This window comes from Penicillium bovifimosum (assembly GCF_028826915.1).
Source record: "Penicillium bovifimosum strain IBT 22155 chromosome Unknown utg000001l_segment0_segment0, whole genome shotgun sequence".
NCBI lineage: Eukaryota > Fungi > Ascomycota > Eurotiomycetes > Eurotiales > Aspergillaceae > Penicillium > Penicillium bovifimosum.
This window is the reverse complement of record NW_026622710.1, coordinates 907,248-933,565: the sequence shown is the minus strand read 5'-3', so window position 1 is coordinate 933,565 and position 26,318 is coordinate 907,248. Positions and strand designations below refer to the sequence as shown.

At 51.5% G+C, this 26,318-nt stretch overlaps 12 protein-coding genes across 12 annotated transcripts; 7 read left to right on the top strand and 5 right to left on the bottom strand.

Moving 5' to 3' along the window:
- Positions 1 to 443: 443 nt before the first annotated feature.
- Positions 444 to 1,876, top strand: N7515_000354 (terpene synthase family protein; the record flags this gene model as incomplete). Its single annotated transcript, XM_056661098.1, has 5 exons — positions 444 to 477; positions 529 to 1,011; positions 1,069 to 1,097; positions 1,152 to 1,399; positions 1,453 to 1,876. The coding sequence occupies 5 exons, from the start codon at positions 444 to 446 to the stop codon at positions 1,874 to 1,876; spliced, it is 1,218 nt and encodes a 405-aa protein (XP_056526264.1).
- A 206-nt stretch (positions 1,877 to 2,082) lies between these two features.
- On the bottom strand, positions 2,083 to 2,718 carry N7515_000353 (Serine hydrolase FSH; the record flags this gene model as incomplete). Its single annotated transcript, XM_056661097.1, has 2 exons — positions 2,083 to 2,642; positions 2,697 to 2,718. The coding sequence occupies 2 exons, from the start codon at positions 2,716 to 2,718 to the stop codon at positions 2,083 to 2,085; spliced, it is 582 nt and encodes a 193-aa protein (XP_056526263.1).
- Positions 2,719 to 4,252: 1,534 nt separating this feature from the next.
- N7515_000352 (2OG-Fe dioxygenase family protein) lies at positions 4,253 to 5,152 on the top strand (the record flags this gene model as incomplete). The annotated part of the gene is made up of 1 exon (XM_056661096.1): positions 4,253 to 5,152. One exon carries the CDS (start codon positions 4,253 to 4,255, stop codon positions 5,150 to 5,152), a length of 900 nt encoding a protein of 299 aa, XP_056526262.1.
- Positions 5,153 to 5,917: 765 nt separating this feature from the next.
- Positions 5,918 to 7,703, top strand: N7515_000351 (cytochrome P450; the record flags this gene model as incomplete). Its single annotated transcript, XM_056661095.1, has 5 exons — positions 5,918 to 6,158; positions 6,220 to 6,416; positions 6,479 to 6,843; positions 6,902 to 7,027; positions 7,076 to 7,703. 5 exons carry the CDS (start codon positions 5,918 to 5,920, stop codon positions 7,701 to 7,703), a joined length of 1,557 nt encoding a protein of 518 aa, XP_056526261.1.
- Positions 7,704 to 8,777: 1,074 nt separating this feature from the next.
- Positions 8,778 to 9,075, top strand: N7515_000350 (short chain dehydrogenase/reductase family oxidoreductase; the record flags this gene model as incomplete). The annotated part of the gene is made up of 2 exons (XM_056661094.1): positions 8,778 to 8,821; positions 8,850 to 9,075. 2 exons carry the CDS (start codon positions 8,778 to 8,780, stop codon positions 9,073 to 9,075), a joined length of 270 nt encoding a protein of 89 aa, XP_056526260.1.
- Positions 9,076 to 9,933: 858 nt separating this feature from the next.
- On the top strand, positions 9,934 to 11,606 carry N7515_000349 (uncharacterized protein; the record flags this gene model as incomplete). Its single annotated transcript, XM_056661093.1, has 6 exons — positions 9,934 to 10,014; positions 10,076 to 10,103; positions 10,162 to 10,462; positions 10,513 to 11,003; positions 11,074 to 11,457; positions 11,509 to 11,606. The coding sequence occupies 6 exons, from the start codon at positions 9,934 to 9,936 to the stop codon at positions 11,604 to 11,606; spliced, it is 1,383 nt and encodes a 460-aa protein (XP_056526259.1).
- A 171-nt stretch (positions 11,607 to 11,777) lies between these two features.
- N7515_000348 (type I iterative polyketide synthase) lies at positions 11,778 to 12,280 on the bottom strand (the record flags this gene model as incomplete). The annotated part of the gene is made up of 3 exons (XM_056661092.1): positions 11,778 to 11,920; positions 12,030 to 12,218; positions 12,265 to 12,280. 3 exons carry the CDS (start codon positions 12,278 to 12,280, stop codon positions 11,778 to 11,780), a joined length of 348 nt encoding a protein of 115 aa, XP_056526258.1.
- A 367-nt stretch (positions 12,281 to 12,647) lies between these two features.
- N7515_000347 (uncharacterized protein) lies at positions 12,648 to 13,940 on the bottom strand (the record flags this gene model as incomplete). The annotated part of the gene is made up of 1 exon (XM_056661091.1): positions 12,648 to 13,940. The coding sequence occupies one exon, from the start codon at positions 13,938 to 13,940 to the stop codon at positions 12,648 to 12,650; it is 1,293 nt and encodes a 430-aa protein (XP_056526257.1).
- A 1,962-nt stretch (positions 13,941 to 15,902) lies between these two features.
- Positions 15,903 to 17,405, top strand: N7515_000346 (uncharacterized protein; the record flags this gene model as incomplete). The annotated part of the gene is made up of 1 exon (XM_056661090.1): positions 15,903 to 17,405. The coding sequence occupies one exon, from the start codon at positions 15,903 to 15,905 to the stop codon at positions 17,403 to 17,405; it is 1,503 nt and encodes a 500-aa protein (XP_056526256.1).
- Positions 17,406 to 17,919: 514 nt separating this feature from the next.
- N7515_000345 (Tetratricopeptide TPR2) lies at positions 17,920 to 20,400 on the top strand (the record flags this gene model as incomplete). Its single annotated transcript, XM_056661089.1, has 5 exons — positions 17,920 to 18,087; positions 18,160 to 18,500; positions 18,567 to 19,009; positions 19,693 to 19,966; positions 19,998 to 20,400. The coding sequence occupies 5 exons, from the start codon at positions 17,920 to 17,922 to the stop codon at positions 20,398 to 20,400; spliced, it is 1,629 nt and encodes a 542-aa protein (XP_056526255.1).
- Positions 20,401 to 21,538: 1,138 nt separating this feature from the next.
- On the bottom strand, positions 21,539 to 23,709 carry N7515_000344 (peroxisomal copper amine oxidase; the record flags this gene model as incomplete). Its single annotated transcript, XM_056661088.1, has 3 exons — positions 21,539 to 21,885; positions 21,947 to 23,197; positions 23,256 to 23,709. The coding sequence occupies 3 exons, from the start codon at positions 23,707 to 23,709 to the stop codon at positions 21,539 to 21,541; spliced, it is 2,052 nt and encodes a 683-aa protein (XP_056526254.1).
- Positions 23,710 to 24,650: 941 nt separating this feature from the next.
- Positions 24,651 to 26,136, bottom strand: N7515_000343 (CCR4-NOT core DEDD family RNase subunit POP2; the record flags this gene model as incomplete). Its single annotated transcript, XM_056661087.1, has 2 exons — positions 24,651 to 25,616; positions 25,675 to 26,136. The coding sequence occupies 2 exons, from the start codon at positions 26,134 to 26,136 to the stop codon at positions 24,651 to 24,653; spliced, it is 1,428 nt and encodes a 475-aa protein (XP_056526253.1).
- Positions 26,137 to 26,318: the final 182 nt, after the last annotated feature.

The following is a 26,318-nucleotide window of genomic DNA, read 5'->3' as shown; positions in this document are numbered from 1 at the left end:
CGCAGTTAAATCCCAAGACCCTTGGGCGCCAGGATACCTCGTAGTCTCTCAGTTCGTATGGTAGAAATCCAACTCTCCTTCTCTTCAGGCCTCCCATCTCAACAACTTCCATTCCGGGTCCGAGTGGGGTGAGCTAGTGACCCTAGTTCTCGTAGTGTCGGAGTTTTTGTAATTACGTTAGATCGATACTTAACCGGCAGCGTTACATTCATTATTGTACCGGGCCGTGCTAGATTTACATTACTCCGATTCTAGTCTCCGATGGCGGCCAGCGCCGCCGGCCACTCGATGTCGATACCGAAGTGATTGGGTCAGTTTGGGGGAATACCTTGAGGTGACTTGATAAGGCGCTTGCTTATAGATCAGACTCCCATCCGTCAGAGAGTGTCTGTCAGAATTCCGTTGTCTTCCAAACTCCGCTGAAACAAAAAACAAACTTCGTCATGTTGCCTCCGCCCACTGTCAAGTCTGTAAACAGTGAGACTAACCGTCGTGATCTGTTTACTACATACTGACATGCATGTGTAGTCGCTTTGGCCCCGCCGGAATACCATCGCGATATTTCGCGCGTGCGGTTTGCCTACAACTATCTCAATGAGATTCCGAGATTTTTGCAGCCCCAAGGCCTAGAATATAACGCTGTCCCTGGGCTAAAGAAGTCTGTCAAGTCAGGGCAACGGTTACATTCTATGACCTCCAATGCATTCACATTGGACCCCGTTGCCGCCGGCCTGCCATGGCCAACAGGGTTGGACTGTATTCGCCAGAGCAAGTTCTGGCAGAGCGGATTGAGCATCTCCAGCAAACTCTTGGAGCTGTTTGCCCGCGATGAAACTGTTAGTCAAGCGTTCAAAGCGAATGAAAAGTCGCTTGGTAGCATTGCGGCGCACGAATTGAACACAGTGGAAGAAGATCGTTTCACTAAGTTTGCCACATATCTGTTTCCGGAGGCAGATGAAGATCGCATGAGACTGTTGGCCGCCTCGATTGTGTACATAGTAATCTTTGATGGTAAGTGACATACCTAAATGCTGCATGTCAAAATCTCGTACTAACAACCGGTGACAGACGCTTGGGAAATGGTGGAAGGAAACGAGGTGAGAAAATATTCTGAAGCTTCCATGCGTGTCTTCTAACGGCTATCATTATAGTTGAAAGATGTGAGAGATGGATTCCTGGACCGCCTCCAGGGTCGTGCATGCCAGGCCCCAGAGAGCGACCTTCAGGCCCTCATCACATCTACGGTTGACGGATTCCGCGAACAAGATGCCCTGGCTGGGGATGGAGGACAGGAAGTTATCGACCGTCTGGTCGACTTTTGCAAACACGTCCCACCGGCTCAGAAATTCGATACTCTTGGGGACTACCTCACATATCGTCGGATTGACGCCGGAGTGCCGTAAGTTGGGCTACCTACCAATACAGTAAGCACGGACTTACCAAGCAGATTAGTTACATTCTGGCGTGTGTCAAGTTCTCCATTGCATCGAACGTCAAGATTGAGAGCCCCCAGCTGGAGAAGTTTCTGCGGCTTATCAGCGACCACGTTTCCCTCGTGAATGACCTTGCATCCTACGAGAAGGAAAAGAGAGCCTATGACCAGGGTCGGACATATCATCTGATCAATGCTGTTGAAGTTGTTCAAAGGTTATTCTCCATGCCCACGGAGAATTCAGCCAAAGCGCTCGCCTACGCAATGCAGCTGGAGATTGAGGTAGAGATTGACCAGGAACTGACACGGATGAGAGAGGAACGTTCCCTCACTGCGGAAGAGTGGCAATTTGTTGATGCAGTGTTGACAATGACGGCGGGCAATGTCTTCTACTCGGTGGTCTCGTCTCGGTACGGTGGAGAAAGCACGCGAATTCCGGAATAGAGTCTCAAGATAGCATTTATATCAGCCGTGTCTTCAATTCTATGCAATGTTCTAACATTATGATGTTCCCTAGCTCCCGTTAGACTTGATGAAATGTGCAACTGCAGTGAGCTCTCGCTTTCCATTTGGGACCGCGTGTCCTCCCGCGTGCCAGATAACAATTGGTTTCTTTTCATCCTCCAGCTCCTGGAAGCTTTCTACCAAGCTCATTGATGCATTTTCATCAACGACACTATCCATGCTTCCCAAAAAGTGCAGCGCCGGCGTCCGAAGGGAGGGATTGTAGAAGGCGCGATAAGCCGGGTGTGAGGCGGCATATCCCGAAATGCTGACCACAAATTTGAGGGGGGATGGTCTAAGGTGGCGAAGCTAGCTGGATATGGAATTCCACCCTCTGCTTCCAATTGAGCGAATGCATCTTTCCTATTTTCTTCCAAAAGCGATGCGACCATACCGGCCGCAGCGGCACCTTCGCTAAAGCCGACGACTCCATCGAACGGCCCGGAATCCTTCAGAACAGACCCGATGGAGTCCAGGCCACCTTCTAGCTCGGGATAAAGTCCGTCGATGGAATCAGAGTGGAACCAGGTCCATGCGCCGTGCCGATTCCGCAACTCAGACGTGCCAGTGGGGCTCCCTAGTGAGAAGGGGGCGGTCGGGTAGACAAACTCAGCCCCGGGAAGCTGAGGAGAGCCGAAGGCTCGTTGGATCATTTTTTCCAGGGCTTGGAGCTTCGCTCGGAAGAGTTCCCCCGATTGGCGAGATCCTGTAGATGTGGTCAGATTTTAGTTGTCTCGATGTTTCTGACGGGCGAAAATACCGTGGATCATCAGGATTTTCATAGTTAGGACTTAGGAGTATGTAAATGTCCAAGAGCTAGGTGGGGGTGAGGCTCGTGAGCAATGTCACTCCAGGCCCCAGGGGCACAGATGGCCATAAAGTAGTGGCGACTGCCAAGCATGACAAGCATGACAAGCAACGCCAAGTCCCAATAGGGGCAGTGACAGGCATGTGGTGGACCTGGAGGCTGGTGGTGTTATCCGGGTGGTGTTAAGCCCCCGCTAGTATGTTAGCCAGTTCACTAGTAACTAACAGTAAGTTTACAGCAACGTAACTAGGCTACGTAACTAGGCTACGTATTTCTGTATTGCTAACGCTCAGCAGCAATAAAATGAGGTCTTTCAAAAGTCCTGGGTAATTCAATTTCTTACTGAGATAAATTTTTTCATTACACCCCAGTAAATATTTGAGCCCAGGACATAATCCACTAACTATATACAGGACCTGCATCCGAAGTTTAGATACAACAACGGAATATCTTCCTAGTTGATGCTAAGTAATTAGGGGATATCAGGAGTATCCAAAAGAATTTTTAATAACATACAAGTCGATATACTTTTTTAGCGTTTGAGAATTCTCTAAATGTACGAGGGGCTTTGGCGTCCGCCTGAGCCCAACTTCAGTTGCTCAGCGTTGATGTTTTTGGGACCCTCGAGTAGATATAGATTGCCGGGATGTGATTGGTGGAGGCTGTTATTCTGCCGTTTTCCACCGATTAACATATATGATTTTGGGACCCCTATTCGCAAGAAGGTCCCGTGACGCGCGAGCCTCCTAATTCTGTAACTAACCGGCCACAGCGAGGGTCTGAAATTTTGGTAAAAAATGTAAGGACCGGTTATTGCTGAGCGTTAGCTAGCGAAGCAATAAGTGTGACATCCTTCATAGTTACTTGCCGTGGCCTGCCGGCTGCCGCCTGATCAGGCTGATCTCTCGGAAATACATTGCCTTGATCGAGAATTCAGAATTTCCTGAAGTCATCGCCATGTGCCAGGACTCCAGGAGTCGGCCCAGGACGGCAGGACCCGACTGATTATCTTGACTATTTCGGTGGTGCTTATCCTTACAACGTCGTGAAATCAGACGCATGTTTCAGAACACAGTGGAGTCACATCGCATGCGGGCAGCAGCGGCGTCTGCAAGTGCAACCGTGTAAGTGATCTCCGAGCTGCGCAGCCGACCAAGGCATGGAATTAGCCTTCTAATGGCTAATGAAGAAAGTCTATCCCAACAGAAAATACCCGGACGCGAACCGCCTCATTACGTCAGGCGTCCTAGAGCCCAGGTTACTTTCCAAGGCTGGCTTCGTTCCGGCCTATTGCGTCCCACATTCAAGACACGATGTATGGGCTTCTCTTTCGATCCTCATATATGACCGAGATCGGAGGTTGAGGCTGAGTTGAGCTTACATGGGAGTCTTATAAGGCCCTGTGTCGCAGGCACGGCTGATTCTTCGACAATTTCTTTCTTCATCTTCGAGATAGCTGGTCTGAGTTGGCGTTTTCGTTGCTCTACACTTTTCAAAATTCGTCCAAGATGGCTATCCAACAAATCAGTGCGGAGACTCGAGCTGCTATTGCAGATCTCATCTTGCTCCGGGAAGAATTTATTAAGAACCGTCTCATTTTTGTGAAAGGCGCCCGCCTCATCCCCATTCTCAAAGTGCTAGGCGCCACCGAAAAGGACATGGAGAAGATGAAGACCGTGAGCGACACTTTGCGCGACGACCCGACTCTTCCGTTCCGAAAAAGTAAGAACGGCCGGTTCTGCTTCGACTTCGAGCAGTCCCTAGTCCGCCGTCTTGAGTTCCAGCCCTTCGCCTTGTCGGTGGAGGAAGACTTTGTGCGACACGACTCGGGCCAGATCAGAAAGTTCCAAGAGGTCGATGAAGATCTCCAGGGCAACTCAACCCTCCACGCTCTCTTTGTTTTCAAGGCCCTCATCTTCCAAGGCGTCCCCATCAAACAACGCCCGAAGCTCAATTACGACACCGAGAACTTCGTGTGCACCCTCTTCAACTTGCGGACCGTGACCAACAAGGACCTCGTAGGTGAGCCCGCGCTGGAGGGCGTGCACAGTGATGGAGTCGATTTCACTATGACGACCTTCCTGGGCAGCGAGAACATGACCAGCGACAGTGCGGTGACTTTTGTGCATGACATGCGCGCGAAGAACGCCCTGCGCTGGAATGAAGTCGACCCCGCGCACACCTTGGGCAGTCATCAACACCGAGACTTTTTGGACACATTGCTCTTCGTCGACCACGAGAGAAAACACAGCCTGTCTCCCGTTCACGCGGCCGATCCTGCATTCCCTGCCACCCGGGACATGCTCATCTTCTTCACGCGTAAGCCCGTGGTCGAGGGACACATCTCACACCCCTATGATTCGCTGAACTCTCACCCCTCCCTGCCTATGCAAGTGGAGTTGGCGTAGGCGAGTCTCCGCTTCAATTAGATACCTCTTATTTCCTTCCCTTGCTATGAATCGGACCCTGAATCGGTCGTGAGTTCGGAATGGAAATTGAAAAAAATTTGCAACAGTGCATATGCATGCCGAGAGAGAGTGGCGTTTGTCGGGCCGTTCTCTGAAAAGCCGAAAGGAGATCGGGGCTGCCGACGAGTTCTAAATGTGATGATCTAACTAATATAATCCACTAAAATAACACACGGGTAAAGGAATTGCGCTGATGATAGATCCTCGCGCGTTGATACACGCAGTTCTCGGTTAAAGTCAGGATAACTAGAGGAGGATCGGCTTGTTGAATTGAACTTTTCTATGTATCTGCGTGGAGCAACCCCTAGGCCCGCTACTGTACGAGAGATGGCCAATGTCCTTCTGGAAGCTCGTGGATCAACGCCCCCGGCCCCCCTACCCCGTTCAGCCAGGATGTGGTTTAGTCAAGACCCGGAAACTTTTCAGGTGAAACACCCAAGTAAGCACTTACGCTGCCGTGACCGCTCACCCGTAGATTACGGTAGTGTATTTCACTCTAGATAACGTAGGTAACATTATCTACTCCTGTTACATCCAAGACGGTTCGTGATATAGGTACCTATACTGTATGGTACTTCCGAACTGAGTATTCGGTTCATACTCCGTTATCGCAGCCGGAAGAGATGGCCGTCTAGATCACTATAAACTTACCCGTTGGCTCTTGTGGCCTTCTGGAGCTAGAAAATGGTATCCGAACCAAGTCCAATGGCAACTATCTCCGACCTCGTCGACTCCTGGGAAGGCCGCCTTCCGTTCGGCTTCTCTGCCTGGAGTATTTTCCTTATTCTTCTCATAGTATTCTATTTAACAAGCGCAATCTGCAGCTATGTCCAGCTCAGACAGTTTGATGGTCCTTTTATCGCCAAGTTCTCCCGACTATGGATGATAAGGTCAGCTTTAAGCGGCACCCAGAACACACGGCTGCACGAATGCTCGCAGAAATACGGTACGAGGACCCAATCCATTTATTGCATTTCACAACTTAAATCTCATGCGATATTCTCCAGGTTCCATCTGCCGCATTGGCCCCAAGACTCTGCTAGTGTCGGATGCCGACTTCCTGTGGAAAGTCAACAGTGTCCGCGGCCAATACGTTCGCTCAGTCGCCTATACAGCCTTTAGTCTCGAGCGTGGTAAAAGAAATATCCTCAGCACGCGCGACGAGAAGCGACATCAGGATCTGCGGGCACAGATGGCCGCGGGTGTCAGTCATGCGGGAATTCTCCTCTCTAACAAAGATCATTACTAATGCTTTGCTATGTATAGTATTCGGGAAAAGAGAACCTGCATTTGGAATCCTCAATCGATCATCATGTCAGAAAGCTGCTGGGGTTGATTGAGCGCAAGTATCTCTCCTCGGCATCGGAGGGCTACCGGCCCATGGATTTCGCGCGGACCTCGAGCTACTTCACCTTCGACGTGATCACCGACATCGCCTTCGGGCGGCCCGCCTCGTACTTGGACGTTGATGAGGACAAGTACGATTTCATCTCCAACGTCGCTTCTCTGTTCCCAGTGATGTGCTTGACCGCAGTGGTCCCTTCTTTGGTCCAGCTCACCGAGGTAGGATGGATCAACAAGCTTCTGGCACCGTCCAAGAGTGACCAAATGGGTATTGGGAGGATCATGGGGTATGTTCTCGCCCGTGCTGTTCTTTTCAGTCAATGGCAATCATCTGACTTGCAATAGAATCGCCCGTGAGACGGTGGACGAACGATTCACCCCTGGCCATCCGGACCGCGGAGATATGTTAGCCGCTTTCATCCGCCACGGCCTGGACAAGGATCAGGCTGAAGGCGAGGTTATGCTTCAAATGTAAGTTGCCTTGTTATACATTAGTATGCAAACTGACGGGGGGCTCAGTCTGGCTGGCGCGGACACCACGGCCACCGCTCTCCGGGCAATTCTCTTGTTTATCATCTCCAAACCATCAGTGGTGCACAAAATATCGGCGGAATTCCAAGCGCATGGAGTTGGCTGCCCGGATAAGGTATCAGACATGGAGACCGAAATCGTGTCGGTCCAACAGATCCAACAGCTTTCGTATCTGGAAGCGTGCATCAAGGAGGGTCTCCGATTGCGCCCTCCGGCGACCGGTTATCTCCAGAAAGAAGTCCCACCGGGCGGGGACACGCTCCCTGATGGACGTTTCATTCCAGGTGGCACGGGCATTGCTTACTGTGCCTGGGGGGTGATGCGATCGGTTGAGGCTTTTGGAGAGAATGCGGAGATCTTCTACCCGGAGCGGTGGTTGGAGTCCAGCCCCGAACAGCTGCGCCTGATGAAGCGCCATTGGGAGTTGGGCTTTTCGACTGGCAAATGGCGCTGTCTCGGCAAGGATGTTGCAATGTTGGAGCTGCAGAAGGTGCTGGTGGAGTTGCTCCGCCGATATGATATTGCGGTGGTGGACCCAACGCAGCCGATGAAGAGTCGGAATTACAGTCTCTTTCTGGACACGGATTTTCGACTGGTGATCAACAGAAAGAGTTAGATAGTGTTTGCATCCTTCCGAATGATTAGTGCTTATCTCCGAGACTCCGACAAGAAATAGAAGAAAATAGTAAGTAGTGCATGCTGCCATGCATTTTTATGGACAGAAAGGCTTCATTTTCACACGTGGAGACTAAACCACCTTCAAAGATGGAGATGCATGCATTTGTATGGGATAAAAAAGCTTCAATTTTACAAGCAGTACAGAGCGGTGTAAAAGGCGGTGAGAGACAAGGCCAAAATCAAGCATTAAGGCACCCATATTGGTCAGAATATGTTGGCGCCTTGGACTTCTGGCAGAATATCGACTTTGGCAGCTGGCGTCTATGATAGGTCTTCGTACCCGCCGGCCAAGCTGCAAGCACCCACTCGAGTTGATCGACCCCTCGCCAGGACATGCCTTCCTTCCTTTAATCATGAAAACCATGCGTACCCCGGGGCGACGGAGGGACTTTACGAGTGTGTCGGCAGTCCCTATCGGAACCGTCTAATCTTGCAACAGGGATGTTGGCGCTGTCGAGAGCGCAAGGTGAAATGCGACGGAGCCTCGCCGTGTTCGGCGTGGCCAACGTCCAACGACTGGGGCTACAGTGTGATGGTTTCAGTACGCGCGTCATCTGGCTGGATGGCAATCAATGCTATTGATCCACCGGCCGGCGATACATGTACTGTGGTATTGTTTGCCTGACTAGAAACAGGGGGTTGAAGCTCGCCGATTCCCAGAGTGTGAGGGCGAGATCAGTACCTCTCTCGCGTCCAGACAAAGAAATCACGACACAAGTAAGATTGGACTATTTCGGCTGTGTTCTACTACCCCACTTTGCTCGATATCAACGAACAATATGGTTAGTTATAACTACTTCACAGGGAACTAACTAAGCGGAGATATCGCAGGTCGCGGACTTTGGCGGACTTGCCTCCAGTGTTTGTCTTGACGGCAGAAAGCCCATATAAAATCAACCATCTAGGTCAATGATAGCTGCGCTACTAAGGATCTTGAAACCTCAACCCCATGCAATCGTCACGATCGCCGGTGAAAAGAGGCAAAAGACGACCTGACCTGATCTTATCTACCATGCCTCCAATCACAGGTTCCAACATCCTCGTAATTGGCGGCTAGTCCGGGATCGGAGCAGCAGTAGCCCAGCTGGCCGCCGCCGAGAGGGATGTTCACGTCTCGGTTGCCTCGTCCAATCTCGCCGGTGTGGAAAAGACGGTCCAAAATCGATATTGCCGTGCCGAATGCCCAGATCGAGGGTTACACGGTTGATGTCAGTGTGGATGATGCCGAGTCTCGACTCGAGAAACTATTTGCGGAGGTGACGACAGCAAAGGGCCGGCCCCTCGACCACATCGTCTATACCCGCCGTTAATCTCGAGTTCAAATTTCTCCAGGACGTGACTATCGATTCTCTGCGCGGTGATGCGCAGTTTTTGGTCTTTGTGCCACTTTTCATCGCCAAGATCGCCTCGCCTCCATGACCAAAATCCATAAAGTAGATCATCCCCGGTGATCCAATATGACCAGCCAATCATGTTTGGTCTGAGCATGCCGGGGTAACTTCTCCACATGCTGTCTGCACTTGCTTTTTTTCAGCTCCTTGGATAGCGCCAGCCAGCCACACGGTAGGCTGATGGGTCTGCGTCTTTTCTTTTCTCCTATACAAAGTACGCCGAGTGCTCTGCTTGTGGTAGGCGCAACGCGCGGACTGCGTGTGCGGCCGTATGCAATGCACTACCATTGAAGTAGGAGATTGTCATGCTGCCATGCAAGAGCGGATGGAATCTGCGTCGTCCCGTATATGCAGTATCTGATATATGATCTGAATCATGAATGTTTGAGTTCATTCTTTTTCCGTGGTTAACCGCTGTGGCATGGATCTGCTATGGGCACTTATTTGGAACTATCAGTGATGCGCATGCGTGCCAGGCTACTGTACATTACATTACAGGCAGTCTTCTCCAAAGTACCTACATACCACCTACCTACTCGTGCATATAACGCGACAAGGCGACGCAAGATGACAGCATTCGGCTGAGCTGAGATGATGATCTCTGAAATCAATCGATTAATCAATTAATCTCTGCACCGGAGATGCCGTACCGATCCTCGCGTCATTGTAATATGCCCCGAGACTGGAATATAAATAGCTGTCTTTCTCTCTGTCAAAGGAGTAAGAGAAACAGCAACAACGAATTCCTTCATAGAAATCCCAGCCGAAACAGCAATCATGAAGTCCTCCGGAATTGTTGCTCTCGCTGCCCTGCTTCCCTTAGCGCTTGCTAAGCCTCCCTCGCCTTCGCCTGGCATGGTAAGTGCGCTGTTTGTGGATCGACTGAATGTATGTTCGAATATACTTATGATAACAACAGGAGGAGCGGTGCAAGCAAATGGGCGACGGTACGTTGGTATACTTAGGATGTAGTGAGACGACCCGACCATGCTGACCATGCCACAGATCAGACGCTCGAGTACAGCGAGAAACAGAAAAGATGGATCTGCGTGACGTCGGGACAGTCGGATATCTGCGGCACTGGCCAGGACCAGTCGACGTGGCATAAGGATCCCATAACGGGTGACTATGGGTGCTGTGACAAGGGCGAGGAGTGGGTTGTGGATGAGAAGAATAAGAGGCAGGGCTCTTGCTGCCCCAAGGGCGCTATTTACAGCTTTAATGCTGCTGCTGGTGAAGGCGCCTGCTGCGACCAGGGACAGGTCTTTAAGAGTGGATCTTGTACTGCCCCTGGGGATAGTGGCAAGTCTGGTGAGTGAAGGTCTCCTTGTCCTGGAATTCAAGCGCTGATGGTAGGTGCTTGGAAGAAGTCCCCTCTGGAACTTGCGGAGCCTACCTCAAGGATGCCAGGCTGGAGAGCCTGCTTCGGACCCTGCTGGTGCCGTGCTTCCCCTATGGCCAGGAGACCTTGAACATATTCATTGAATACTATATCTCCATTCTCCATGGCGGTCTTGATATTATCGAGATCATCTACAAGAACGGCTGCGATGATCCGCAGCCTTCTCCTCCCAGCCCCAAGCCGAAGCGTCACCCGTGGTGGAACTGCGGCGACAAGGAGCCCTGTAGATGGATTTCCCTGGAAACCAACGACGCGAAGAAGACGCTTGCGGCGACTGGCACCACTACGAAAGCCCAATTACCTAACCCGAACAGATTCGTTCCGGACTACGAGTACCCCTTCAATGTGTGGTTAACCAAGTCCCCTGACGATGACCTGGATGTCTACATCAAGGGCAAAAAGATCCAACCTCAAGCGTCGGGGACGAGCTATTTGATTCCCGGTGGTAAGTCAAACCCTGGGAGCGCTGTGACCGTATCGAGCCAGACGGGGATGCTGTAGCTAACAGATATCAGGTACCAAGGCTACGGACGTCAAGTATTCCTCCTCCACCGGGTTACAGGTCAACTTCTACGGCCAATGCACTGAAAACACCCCGTGCATCGGCAAGAGCGTGGAACCGTGGACCGTCAAATCCGTGGTGGCGCCGCCCGGAAAGGACGAGCTCGAGATAGATGTCAGCAAGTACGACTTCGACTTCATCTTTACCATGACGGACACCTCTATCACCACCGAGCAGTACACCGTGTACGCCGACGGCAAGAAGGTCGGCATGACCCATGGCCGACTGACGCTGGGCGACAAGTACAACACCGACCACATCAACGTCCAGCAGAATGGAAACGCTCCGTATGTCATTGCCAATGACGGCTTCTGGGGATCGTACCTGATCCCGAAGGGTGAGTGTACCGATCATTAATCAAGAGGCGTGCTGGTGCTGACTGGAACAGACACCGAAAAGATCACGGTGAAGATGACCGATTACGAGGTGGCCGGGTATCCCTGGTATGAGTGGCAATACCGCATTGACAGGCTCTGTGATTGCTAGGTGGATCATGAGGGTCAAGGATCTATGTATGGGTTAATTATTGCACATTCAACATCATCAGCCATAGCTATTCAACACAGGGCTGGCATCGAGGTGGGATTGGTCATAGTGAGTTCAAAGCACAGGAGTGAAGAGCGACCCACCGGTCCTATAATAAATGTCATTTTCTTCTCAGAGATTCTCGACGTAATCTCTGGTTGCAATAACATAGCAGCCCGTTGAACTTCGCTGGGTCGACAGTGCCGGATCCGGGACATAGCCTGCATAATGCAGCGCATACAGCGCATCTTGCAAGATGAGCTTTTGCTGCAGTACTGAATTAGCTATTCTGCGTTTTGCATGTCGTGCAACTGTGATCTACCTGAGGGTCCATTGTCCTTGCCTCGCGAACACTCACTGCTGTTCATTTCCTCCGCCCCTTACCTCTCGGCCCAGCTGAGTCCTCCACGAGCTCCCCGGCTCCCTTGGTCTCATCGCCGGTAGATTGACAGCTTGGCACCTGTTCTAGTGTCGCATAGACTTCCTTTCCATCGCCGCCCCCATTCCTCCCGTCCACCGCTGCAGCCTGGGCTGCTCGATTTGCCGTACATTCATCCTTCCGCCACGGTCTCGCTAGATGGGTCGATCTTCAACCCTCCCCCCGAGAGACAGATCTCACATATCCAAATCAACATCATAGGTTTAGTTATTGATCGACTTGGGGATATTGCTAACCAGGCAAGGAACTTGGAGTGTCGAAAGGAGTGTGCAGATCAAGGTGTCTTCGCAGATTACCATCATTCGCGCTCAAAACGTGCACTCAACACGTGCACTCAAGATGTGCACTCCCCTGTGAAATGGCTTTATAGCATACTTTTTAGAACGGCTGCTCTTTGTGGCTTGTACACGTGTATTGCTAGGGCATATCTGGACTTGTGGAGGGGTATTTGACATAAGCTGTAGCAGAAATCTCTGCTGTGGCGGTTCCTTAGTTCTTGCTGGTTCTTGATCCGCATCAAATTTATGCGTGTAGTGCAGATTTGACAACGCCATCCTCTCATCTTAGAACTGCAATTGGGTATAAGGTCCGTAGGCCTTGACCCTCCCTGTTGAAGGTTCTTGGGAGAAATCGCATTGTGGTACACTGCTCAGTCTAGCCGCCGCTCTTTTCTTAGAACGTTCGTTTTGACTGATTTTCAGTGACCCGAAAATGTCAGCTTCCTCGAAGTTTGGCTCATCCGGGTATCCCAGCCACACATCTAGCTTTATACCAGCAGCTTCAGCCTCGCGCGCCAGTGAAGACGGCAGCGTCCAGAGTCCTGCGGGCAGCTCCTCTTCTCTTTCAGGGTCATAGACTTGGTCAAACGAGTAGATGGTCACCGTGCGTAAATGTGGAAGATGCGCCCTCTTATTCCTGATTAAATCAAGAAGAAAAGTATCGTACTGCTCCTCGTCACCCTCCCACAAAAATTGAGTAAGGTCTCTGTCATCGTAAAAGACCTCTAAAACCTCCAGATTAGGAGGTAAGACCTTCCAGACCCCAGTCGGATCATCCCACCCACAGAGAAAGACATGGTAAATGCGTAGAGTTTGAATGGCTGTGAACTCGCTTAGATCAATGCGAGGTCCATTACCCAATCCTTCATGCTCAAGCCACGGCCTTGTCATCGTCAATTCTTCCAGCGTTCTCCTTTGTGATCGCAGTGTGCGCACAAAAGCAGCACATGTCCAGCTTTTGGCTGGCTCATCTCCATAATGGCCGTCCCACTCGCCTTGGTCGGCATCGTAGTGAAGTACTTTCAAAGCTGCTGGCCAGCTTAATACAGTGGCTAAAGCTTCCTCATGCGCCCCACAGTCAATCAGCCTCAGGCATTCCACGGGGGAGGTGCCAACATGTGAGTTGTCTTCAAATTGCATAGGCTCCCAATCCTTAAACCAGTGAATGGTAAGGCTCTGTATGTTGGTGAACCAAAAGACATGAAAGACATCACGGATAGAGCGGTCACGCCAGGAGCTGCCACATGGAATGATTGCTGAAACGATGTGTTCCTCGAGACTCGAGTTCTTCTCCAGAGTCCACTTCAGCTGCTCTAGCGGGATCTTCTCGCCGACGCGACCGTATTCACGGACAAAGATATCACGATAAAATATTGGCGTGAGAAGACTGTTCAAGCGGCGGGAGGCGAGTAACAAAGAGTGCAGGTATTTAACTCTCTGTGATGGATTATGGTCGATCACATAGCGGTGGGCGTCTCCAAGCTTATAGAATGGCAATTCGATTTGCTTAGTGTCTGTTTGTAGGTAGTCAATGATCTCTAGAATCACTTCATTGGGAAGATCCAACAGGCGTGCCATGTTTGTCGCTCTTTAGGCAATTCTGGATTAACTCCACCTTGGTAAGGATGTTCAAGGCTGCCTTGCCAGATCTTCCAAAATGTTTGGATTGTTTGCCAGGAACATTCTACAAGATTCTAGGTATCAATAGGCGATGGGCCGCGATACGATAACCACTACGGAGTACTAAGCGGGGATGGTTGATAGACTAACCAAATATAGATTGGGCATTGATATAAACACCCCCCCCCCCCCCTCGCGGATAATTTTACCCCCCTGCCTGAAGTTTTACCTCGGTTCCCTCAGCCGTCCCCCAAAAAACCGGCATCTGCATTCGTTTGCGTCTGGGATCTCAATGTTTTCCTCAGTATTGGTGTGGGTTTCAGCTTCATCATTTTTCAAAATAGAATTCATAGCATTTTCTTGCTTCTCGGTGAGTTTTTTGCTTCCGCTTTTCGTTGGTTTCTTCTCGACTTGTACGGAGTACCCTTTGGTAATGGATGCGAAGACAGCCTGGGCAACGCAACAGTTGAAAAGAGTTACCATCCCAAAGGGTTCACTACCGAATACCTTATCTTCATGGAACACTTCAATACAAGTGTCAATGATTTCAACACCATGGAAGAATACCTACACAGTGCACAAAGTGAAGATCCTCATTGACGATATGACGCTCTGACACAGTCTGGTCGCCGTTTGAATGAGTCCTTGGAACCCCTTTTGGTGTATAAGACTTTGTGACTCTCCATCCCTCGAGATTCGTCGATCAGGTCGACGAACAACGATTCGATTGAGTAGGAGTCCGGGTCTTTCCTCAACGATTGTACCATTGACTGTGTCAGAGTGTCATAGTCTTCGTTTAGACTATTCAATACCCAGGCAAAAATGAGTTGCTTGGGAAGTATGATCTCTTTACCCTTCATATTGTCAACGAGGGTCTTCACTTTGTGCAGGTATTCTTCCATGGTGTTAAAATCATTCAGACTCGTATTGAAAAATCCCATGGATATCGGGTATTCCGTAGTAAAGCCTTTTGGGATGGTAACTCTTTTCGAGTGTTGCCCAGGCTGTCTTCGCATCGGTCAGATCGACGTAAAGAAGGGGGCCATCTTCAGAGCAGTTGGATAATGGTTCCACGCACGCCGAGTACTTTTGTAGCCTCGTCGTCCTGATTATCCGCATTGTCTGATTGCCAGATATCTTCCATGATGCCATGCACGTCGTACAAATGGCGACAGAAATCACGCGCGCTGTCGAAGGACCGTGGACAGCCGCACAATGGATCTGTAGTTGGCCATTTCATCCTTTGCAGGTGAGTGTCCTTGACATAGTCCCGAAGTTTCTTGCTATGACACCAAGTGACCAATACCGGAGACTTTTCTCTGCCTTCAGAGACTCATCAGGCATCACAGAGGCAACATGGACAATAACCGGGCCGGATGATAATGTAGCGATAAATGAGGAGTTCCACATTGATGACGAGGTGAGCAGTTTGTGTAATGACTCGTGGCTTCCGCCAACGATGATGCCGCGATGCGTACAGAGTCACGTAATCCAGTTGATTCGACGAGCATGCTGGCAATTGCTGCGAGCCTGCGAACTTGGGTTCGACTCCAGACTCGGATAGCTTTCCCACCAGGGGGTTAATACCTCGTAAACGCCCCCTTAGAGCAATATGTGCCAAGTGTGCTAATTGATGAAGCTCAAAAATTCGATCCCATGTTGTGACTGACTAACACAGTATGTGCATGGTCTGTGGGATAATTTTCCCTCTACATCCTGTGATCCCATAGATCGAGGTTCTCTCGAATAGATAAGGTCGGAGTGTGCACTGTCACACCGATCTAGATCTGCAGGCCAAGCCCCGCTCATTGTGCTGGCCACCAGCCACCTCAGCTCCCCATTTTCACGACGAATTCCTTTCGAGCATTCCGCAATGTCCAACGTTGAATCGTAGCCTTTGAGTTCGGGGTCTATTGCTTCATGCCCACGACCAACACCAATGAAGATATGAGCTCGTACATCTACCCGCTGGTCGCCGTCAGACGCAGGCTCAGCATGTCCTTCAATCCAGCCAAAGCCCCAATCCCATCAGGCGCCTTGTCACGGATCATCTGGCATCTCCTTCGAATTTGCCTCTCATTCTCGCTATTGCCTGTCGATAACACCATCCTTGTGGTCGCAGGGTTCCTAGTTTGTCTCCGCTCAGCAGCCAATCGCCGCCGAGTGGCACGGACTGTCAGACCTCACCCCAGAACGGTTCTCATCACAGGTGTAGGCACTGCACACGGCTTAGCTCTAGCGAGGTCTTGGGCTGCAAAAGGGCATCGTGTGGTTGGGGCGGATGTTACAGACCTGAATCTGCCTGTGCGCTCAGGCGGGAGCCTGTCAAAGGCCATAGTTACATTTTACCAAATTTCCAAGGACCACTACGTCTCCCGGCTGCTCGACATCATCCAACGGGAGAAGGTGGACCTGTGGATCCCATGCTCACCCAATTCGACCTCCATTGAAGATGGAATGACTCGGCAGGTCATCGAGAGCCGCACCAGCTGCAAGTGCATCGCTCTCCAGACTGAGTTGGCAAATTGCTTCGCCGATCCGCATTCTTTCAGGCTTTATCTGATCGAACAGGAGCTTCCTGTGCTTGAGTATCATACTGTCAGATCTCGCGACGCAGTGCATAAGATCCTACATCGGTCGCCCACCAAAAGCTACCAGATTTCTCGGGCGACCCCATCTGCAACCGACAAGACCCTCCTTCTTCCGAGGCGTACGCTGAGCAACACATACACGAGCATCAGCGAAATACAGATTACCAAGGAGAGACCCTGGATTCTGCAGCAACAAGCCCGTCTCGGCGAGGTATTCGCGGACCTGCTTGTTGTCCGTGGACACGTCCAGGCCATTAAGGTCCGGCTGTCGGATTCCCATCCGTCTACAAGGGGCTCTCGTCTGGACAAGGCTTTGGATTTTTCTGTCCATAAGCTCATGCAGACATTCGCTGCCAAAGGTGGTGTTTGCTTGACAGGCCATCTGACTATCAAACTCATGGTCGACGAGGAATTTGACGCACACTCTGTCCGACACACTATCTACATTGCCGGTTGCACGTCTGGCGCAGAAACTGTCGAGAATCTCATGTACAATGAGCCGTGTAGTCTTATCTCTGGCTATCTCTTCGTTTTCCCTTCGGATCCAGTTGAGATAGCCCACACAACACCGACACTGTTACCAGCCCATTCAAAACCAACATTCCCCCGAGCTGCCATCCTTTCGGCTGCTTTGCAATTTTCATTGTTCCACTATTTATTCACGGCCCTAGAAGTTGCTCGGACAGAGCTAGGGAGGCTCTTCTTCTGGAATGACCCGCTGTTCTCAGTGGTTGATCCGGTTCCTTGGTGGTGGCAAGTGCATGTTTATCAGCCATTGCGAGAGATTTGGGGTCTGGTGAAACAAATCCGTGAGGCAGGACTGACTAGTTGATTTGTCTCTATGTTAGCTGTTTAGCATGAATACACGAGAGATGAGGTTATGATGTAAACCCAGGCATACGCCAAGCCAAGCGTGGCGGAGTTCCCGAAATAGATACGGGCTGTCGCCTGGGCGATCGGCTGTGGAGGGCATACGTATGCCCCTATGGAAGAAGAGACAAAGTGTTTTCAGTGCACTGAAGAGTAATTGATGAGCTGAATGCTGAACTTTCTAATTACCTCTCACCTGTAAAGCACGACAATTGCGAATTTGCGACGTTGCGACGAGAAAAGCCAGAACCAAAACAAAACAAACCCGCACTTTTTCCCCTGCGGAGCCTCAGCTTGGCTAAGACCCCTCAGATCTCATTCTTCTGGTCTGGACTTCACTCTTGTCTCATCTCTCATTCTTTGTGTCCTGTATGAATTCACGATAAATCTATTCCTCACGCAACTACCTCTTCCCTCCGGGCGCATACGAACAGGCCCCAACACCCTTGCTGCATCATCGCGGTACTGCATCCAAAATGAAGTTCCAACTACCACGACCGTCAGGCGGGAGCCTCGGACGAACGAAGAACATCCTCCATTTTGTACAGGGATTCTGTATCTTCTTATCATGGGCCATGACAATCGCCATCTGGACGAAAGGAGGCAGCGGCATTGATGGACGTACAGGCTGGTACTGGGGTCTGGTGAGTTCTCTATGCCCCGAACCGACCGCAAAACAAAGACCTTCTCCATTCTGACGTATGACCGAATGACAGTGCTGGCTGAGTATTCCCGGTCTAGTCTACCTGGTCGCAGTGCCTATGTGGCCTCGAGCCCGACGCTTTGGTAATGTTTACGCCTTCGCCTGCGTCGATATACTCTACTCGATTCTTTGGCTCAGCGCCTGGATCTGTCTGGCATCCTATGTCGCCCAAGGAAAGTCCAAGGGCGCGAGCACCGACCAAGACAAGAAATCATCCGACAACAAGTCCGGTAACGCCAGGAGAGCCGATGACAATAAAGACAACACGAAGACTGGTTGCGATAACTGGGCATATGGAAGCGCTTCCAAGTGCAAGCTGAGCGAAGCAACCACGATCATGGGCGTCGTTATCTTGTACGTTGGATTCCCCTGCTCCTAAAAAATCAACCATTTCCCCGCAAACGAAACTAACAAAAGCAGCGTCCTCTTCGCCATCACGGCCTACATGTCCTTCCGCAACGTAAAACACTTCCGCCGCACCGGCACCCTCCCCGACGCCGTTTCCGACCCAACCTTCGCCGCACAAAGCAAAGCCGCCTTCTCCTCGAACCCAGCCCACGACTTCGAAGACGAAGACGACTTCCGCTCCGGCCGCGCCGGAATGGGCACCTCTTCCCACGGCGATAGGGACGAAGACTACGCCCTCCTGCAACAAAGCGAAATAGACGACATAGGCAACGCACACGGCCGGACCGCGATGCAGGGCGCCTATGATCCTACCGCACCCGCACCCGGGGGCATTCTGCACGATTACAACAGCACCGGCTACGGTGGTGCCCATGGCCAGCACTACACGGACACCTCTACAGCGTTCAATCCGTCGGAATATACCCCTTCTGAGTACACTGCCCCTACTGGGTTTGGTGGGTCGTCGGTTAGTGGGTATGGACGGCGGCCGAGCTGAGGGAGTGTGAGCTGCTAGATGGAGGCATGACTACCTGGAATGCGGGTTGTCTTGAAAATGTTCTTTTGCGTTTTGAATATGACCCTGGAGTGGTGTTGGGCGCGTTGTTTACTCTGGGCTGATGCTCTTGTCTTTGCCATGTTTACGGCTTGTTGGCCCTGGGATTATGATTGCATGTCCTGTTTTGGATTGATTGATGTAGTAAAATAGTAAAATATAGAAGCCCTTGGATATTTGAGAATGTGACCTTTAAGCTTGGATGTATTGGTTTATGTATGTCGATTACCAATCATGTAAACTGATCTGGACTGGATCTGTAGCCGTGAACTGCTAATGTCGCATTCCCATGGCCGTCTAGTCCAAGCGGGATCTCTCATTGACCTCGGGAGCAGTTGATACCATATTCTGCCACCGCCTTTCCTATCAGTTGATTTCTGGACAGCTTGCTCTCTTGGCCTTCTCACTCGTGACAAGTACAACCCCGGAACTGGACTCGAATTGAATTGCATTTCATCAAACAGCCAGATATCGCTTCCGGAGCCATTCCTCGTATGTATTTACCCACACCCCAGTTATCCCTTACCACTCCACCCCAAAGCACCTAGCCATACATACTCCAGCTCATATGCTAACAACCCCCAGAAACCAAACACCACCCACCCACCAACCCCAAACCACGAGACCTACGTCTCAAACCACGCAAAATGGCCAGCGAAATCGACATCTACAACCAATACCCCATACACATGGACCCCAGCACAAAAGCCCTCACCCTAACACCCTCCTCCGCCCAAACACCATCCCAATCCGCCGCCATCGCCACCGAACTCGAAACCCTAAACCTCCTCCACCGCTCCCTCCTCACCCTCGACCCACCCAACATCCCCCCTGCCCCCCTCCCCCTTGAACCCCAAGCGCAGCGCCCAAATCACCAAACTCCGCGACAGCGCCAACACCGCCTACCGCAAATCCAACTACGACGAAGCCATCAAGCTCTACTCGTACGCCATCGACATGGCCCTCGCCCGCCCCGGCTGGGAGCCTGTTGCCGTTGCGCGCGACGAGCTGGCGGGCCTGTATGCGAATCGCGCGCAGGCGCATATGGCGCGCCAGGCTTGGCCTGAGGGGCTGGTGGATGCTAAGTCTAGTGTTGATTCGAAGCCGGTGGGGAATGTTAAGGCTTGGTGGAGGATTGCTAAGTGTGAGGCGGAGATGAGTCGGTATGTGGAGGCGAGGAAGTTTTTGGTTAAGGCACTGGAGATTGAGGGGAGGGACTCGGAGGGCGGGAAGGAGTTGGTTTCGTTGTTGGGGGAGGTTGAGGAGGCTTTGGCGAGGGGTGTGGCGCTTTAGATGGAGCGTGTTTTGCATCTATCTTGCTGGGCTTTTTTTCGTGGTTGTCTCGACTTTACTGCATTATTCCCTTCCCTGTTGGAACCTTTATCGGCGTTTTATGTGTGATGTGTGTTTTACTTTGGATTCGAGGCATTAATGCCAGATAAACTATCCTACCTACTTTTCTCCCGCATGTTCGTCTTTCTTGTTATATTCCATGGGAGTGGTGATATTCATTCCAATGAAGATATCTCGTTACAGGGACTGGCTGAAGGGATATTTAGGGCCCCGGGAGTAGATTCCAGCGGAGATTAAAAGGACACCTCTACAGAAATATATGTCATTTTTATATCAATAGATTCAGCTCAGAAAAACGCTGAAGACATGGAAGCCCGATGCTTAATCTTCGCGGTGGTGTGCGAGATATCACGTTTCCAAAATCGCGTTCGACTATTTGCTTTTGTCTTCCAACAATCCTCCAAAAATCCGACCCACCTAAGGGAGCCGGAGCCCACTAAATCCCTTACCTCATTCATGATTCGCCGGGTCATGCTCACACGACTTAACCCTCGGTCAGCTCAGAAGTTCCGTCTGAGAGAGTTGTTCTACCCCACCACTCTGTACTCCGTACACTCTGTGCATGAATTTTGCCATCCAGGATCTCAACAACCACACACCTGACTATCTTCAGACTTCCATTATAAATACGAGGAATATTACTTCAAAACCTTCGAAGAGCGTGGCTGGGTTGGTTGATGCTATCCGGCGTGAGGGAATCTGTAGACAATGACAATATCGACATCGGGAATGTCTTTGCCATGAGCTAGCGCAATATTAGCTCATGGCAAAGACATTCCCGACGTCGATGTTGTCATTGTCTACGGCTTTCCCTGAGATAAAGACCACGGTCTCTTCCTGCAGATGTTCGGGAGGGAGCGTATTATCTCCCCACTTCAGGGCGGAGCCTTGCCAATGCTGGCTGGGAATGAAGCACCCAATTCCTACACGGGCTCTCCAATAGGTGCCTACCTAGCACTTGGCTACTACCTAGAACCTTGGAAGAGAACAAATATCAAGCAAGAGAAAACGGATTCATTTATAAAGTACAACACATATATACAAGAAGCGTACGCAATGCTAAGCCCCCACCTCGCCCTCAAACCAAAACACTAGACCCATCACTCTTCTTACACCCACAATCCTTCACACCAGCCGCAATCTGCGTCGGCGTACGCGCAAAGCTAGGAGGCACATCGAGAACCGGACTGCGGCCGAAGAAGTTCCGCGGACGAAGAAGAAGCGTCATCGGCTCTGCAGGCATAATCGGGTAATCCTCGGGAGCAGGGAAGTGCGTCAGACCGAATGTGTGCCAAAGCACGACGTCGGTGTTATCGATCGAGCAATCGGGGCCAGCGGCTTCGATCCAGGCTGGTAGACCCGCTGAAGGCTCGCCGGAGGTCTGGGGGACGTGGCGGCCGGCTGGGTGGACTTGGTCGTCGTCGTCTGGGAGATATATTAGGACGGGAATTTGAGAGAGGTAATAGAAAGGGGAAGGTGTACTCACATTTGGTGACGTGCACGGCGTGGCGGGCGAATCCAGCTCGCTTCCAGACTAGACCACCGGCCTTGGGGAGGAGAGGAGGCACGTCGCGAGAGACGAGCTTGTAGCTGACAGGCTTCTTGCTGTAGGGGTTGAGCTTGTTGGTGTTGGCCATATCCCATGTTCGGCTGGTAGAGCCGTCATAGTCAGACATGGCCTCGGTGGGGGTAGTGAACTTGGTCTTTTTGGCATAAAAGGCGTTTCCGTATTTGTTTTCTGCGCTGCCGACCTCACCAGGGCCCTGCACGGCATCAACCTGGAAGACGGTGTTGTTAGGCCCGTCGATATTAGGATCGACGCGCAGACAGAACAGGTGCTGGTGGTTGTGGGCGTTGACGCCCGGGTAGACCTCAGTTCCCCAGCCCTTGGTATCCTCGCCTGGGTTGAGGGAGTAAGTGTTTAGGATACCGGTGAGCTTGATTTCGAGCTGGACGGTGCCGTCCTGGTGGAAGATCCAGTAGACGCAGTACTCGTAGTTAGCAGCGGTGAAGATCTGCGAGATGATGAGCTTGCGGCCGCGGGTGACGACCATTGATTCGTCACGGAAATCGGTGTGCTTGAAGAGGATGCCGGCGTCTTCTTCGTGGATGCAGATTGCGTTCTTGGTGATGGTGCTGGCGCCGGCGCGGTTGACGAATGCCGCGTCCATGTAGTGGATTGCGCCCTTGCAGTCGCAGCCTAGGGCTAGGCTGTTGGTCATGTAGCCGCCGCCGTACTCGCCGAGGTCGAAGGCGTGTTTGCGTTGGTGGGGGTGTTCGGGGTTGCCGTATGGTACGACCATCTCGGCGAGGGAGAGACGCCAGAAGATGGGGCGGACGTTGCCCTTGTCGTTGAAGGTGATGTTGTTCAGGACAATGCCCTCGCGGTAGTTGAAGCCGACGTGGATGTTCCAGTTTTGCCATTCGATTGTTCGGCCCTTGACTTCGAAAGACACGCCCTCGGGCTGGGTGATGTGGATTGGCTTGATGTCGGTACGGTATCCGCCCTCTTTCTCAATTGCGGCTGGGTGGTAGTTGTTTGGTGCAGCCTCGCTGAGGGGTCTCCGGACAGGTGGTACATCAATGTGGATGATCTCCTTGGTCTCGGAGTTGAAGATGGGACAGAAGTCCAAGGGGTATGTGTACTGGGAGTCATCGGGATGAGGACGGTAGTACATCAAGGCTTGTTGGAGACGGACTCCTGTGCCAAACCGCTCATCGTATCCGATTGTCCATGCTATAGTATCATCCGATTAGCATCATGGTCATTCCCGGGTAGAGCAGTTTCCACTTACGGTCACAGTATACTTTGTGCATATCCTCTTTGGGGATTCCAATGATTCTGCATTGCTCGATGACTTTGGGATCCTTGCGCACAATGTGCTCAACTTCCTGCAGATCCTCCATGGTGATCAAAGGCTGAACATTCGGCGTGTGCTCCCACTTGACGATCTTCTTCGCGTCCAGGTCGACCACACCATCGTAGACCTTACCACCAGGGGCAATGGCAACCACATCAGCAGCTCGAGTAGGACGCGGAGTAGATTCCGGGTCTGCTACCCAGGCCATCATCTGGGCCTTGCGGGGCTCGTACAAGGTAACGGCATTGAAGTTGAGGGGGCCATGTTCTTTGCGGATGATGCTGACAGCAGCATCGATCTCTACAGTAGATAGAGGGTCAAGAGGGTGAGGTAGCGGTGACGTTGCGCTGACCTGGTGGGTCAATTGCTGTAGTCGGTCGAGAACCATGATGTGGGGGAGGTATAGGTATAGAAGGAGATGAAGGTTTCAAGTGGAAGAGTGTGAGATTCGGGGGTAGAACCTCGGATATCAATCAAGCAGTTGCTAGGAAAAGAGATTGATAGTATTCTTGCTTGATTGCTCTCCTTAGACTTGGGCTGCAGGCTATTTAACAAGCCAAACGTCCCTCGAGCTGGTGCCATACCTCGATCCGATTAGATAAACCCCGATATGCGGGGACCGGATCTGATGTCCAGATTGGGTTAGCTTTGTATGACTATTCCCGAAAGGGCAAAGAGATGCTTGCCTGCAGCTCGCCAAGATCGACCTAGATAGGCTAGATTGATATCATGTCGAGTTGTTACTCATGTCGTTTGTCACATCGTGTGGTAGTTAGGATAGGAACATCACGTGTATTGCCAGTGGGCCCGTGGGGGAGTGCCTGGCCTCCTTTGCCGACATAGCGGTCCGTATACAGTACTTGCTGATTATTCTCGACCGAGAGAAAGCCGATAGGGTAGCTTACTGGCAGATCTTATGGGAGCATCCCAAGCATACGGAGTACTACAGGCAAATGGAGTCTAAGAGTAATTGAGCGGGCAGAAACTAACCCCCCTTTACATAGGATACAGGCCCGATCTAGCTACAATAATAAAGCAGATAAAAGACGACCTAGATGACAAGAACGAAAGGCCCAAGGCGATGAGCCATAGTAGAGCCTATCAACGCCTCGTAAATGAAGTTCAAACCAACCATATCAAACGCCAGGCACCCTCCTGCCCAACACCGTCGTCCAGACGCACACAAGCTTGCACAGGCAACAAGTCCAATGCAAAGCCACAGGCGTGAAGACAATGCCGAAGATCGAAGGAAAAGGAAAACGCGATATTCTCGTGTCTATGTACATACATCATATCATATCAAGCCCCGATGTTCCGAGAACTAACGCCTCATGCTCGGCCCATTTGGTAGGCGGGAGTCGGCGCATTGTAGCCACCTCCGTGGTGCTGAGGGGTCTGCGCGCCGGCCCCATGACTCCCCGTATTGGGAGTGCTGGGGGTGCCGCTAGGGTAGATACTAACTCCGTTGAGATTCGGCGTCTGTTGAGCCATGTTGTAGGACATTGCGGGCATTTGGCCGTTGAGGCCCCAGATCTGACCGGAGTACTTGCTTTCGTCGATAACCCCTCCGAAGATAAGCTGGCGGGTCTTCCAGTAGATCTCGCCTGTTACTAGAGAGTCCGAGCCGGCCTGATGGGCGATTCCAACGCGCTTGACACCGAGCTCATCGGCAATGTCCTGCAGACCAGACTTCTGGCCTAAGCTGGCCAAGATCTGTGATGCGGCCTGTGTGAGAGGCGAGCCGTTGACAGCTTGGTTGCGCCCCGCATGCTTCATAAGGTACTTAATGTCGTACAGTGACGGGAAGAATATTGTAAGAAGTTTGTGGAACTCCTCTTCGTTCTCTGGAAGCTGGGAGCAAAGCATGATCTTCATCAAGTAGCCGAAGTCGTAACCGGAGTGGAAAGAGACCCAGTGAACGTCTTCGAGCAGAACCAGGCCAGAGCTGATCAGCAAAGCCCCGAATTCGAAGGGATCAATGCCGTTCTTCTCGTGCATGGCAAAATCGATACCGGACTTGGCGAGCATGGCTGTTGACTCCTGGGCGTACATGTCTCCTTCGAGTGAAAATCGGAAGTTGAACTGCCATGTGCAGGGAGCGGGGACGCCGTATGCTTGCCCATTGGCATCGGTGCCTGAAGCAGGGGGAACTTCACCCTCGTCATTGAATAGAGTGATACCCAATTGAATCATCTTCAGAAGATCGACATTGCATCGGAGGGTTTGATAATGGTAATCCGCTTTGTTCGAGAACGATCCGATCGGCCGTGCAACGATACCAGGAAACTCGGTATCCTAGAGTCCAGTCAATACACTTTTCTTAGAAACCAGCCCCACGTAGTCGACGCCTTACCATGCTGATGTACGGGTACTTGTCAACCAGCTGTCTCAACACCGCCATCTCATGGGCCAGGTTGTGCTTCCAAACATCACGGATCCTCGACTTCACGGCACCACCCTTTCCTTCGAGTGCTAACCGACCATCATGGCCCTGGTGTAGCTGCTGTTGTTGCATTTGCGCACCGCGCGCGAATCCCATCTGTGCCGCATGGCTAGCCAGGCCGGTACCACCACCATCTCCTGCACCGGCTCCCGGGAAACCAGCGACCGCCATACCGTTCACAATTCCGCCGGACAGTGTGAAGGGGTTGATGTTGGTATTGGGGTTGCCCGCAAAGCCAGGATGACCAAGCGAAGGGGGCGGTAGCGTGTTCGCAGACTGCGTATGTGGGTGTTGAGATTGGAGGTGAGCTTGCTGTATGTTGTATGGAGCGCTTAGGCCAGAAGGCCCATATCTGCCAACGGGAGGTGGCATTTTGTTGTTTCGAGAGTGCGCATGGATGAAGTGACAGTTTCGTCCCTCGAAGGCGGGAGAGCTACTTGGTCGGCCGTATGCGGTTAGTGCGGGTAATTTGCCAAGCACACCTCTTTTCCTCATCTTCGGCTCCTCACTGTGCCACTTTGCGGTTTATTGCGGACTCAGGGACCAAGCTATTG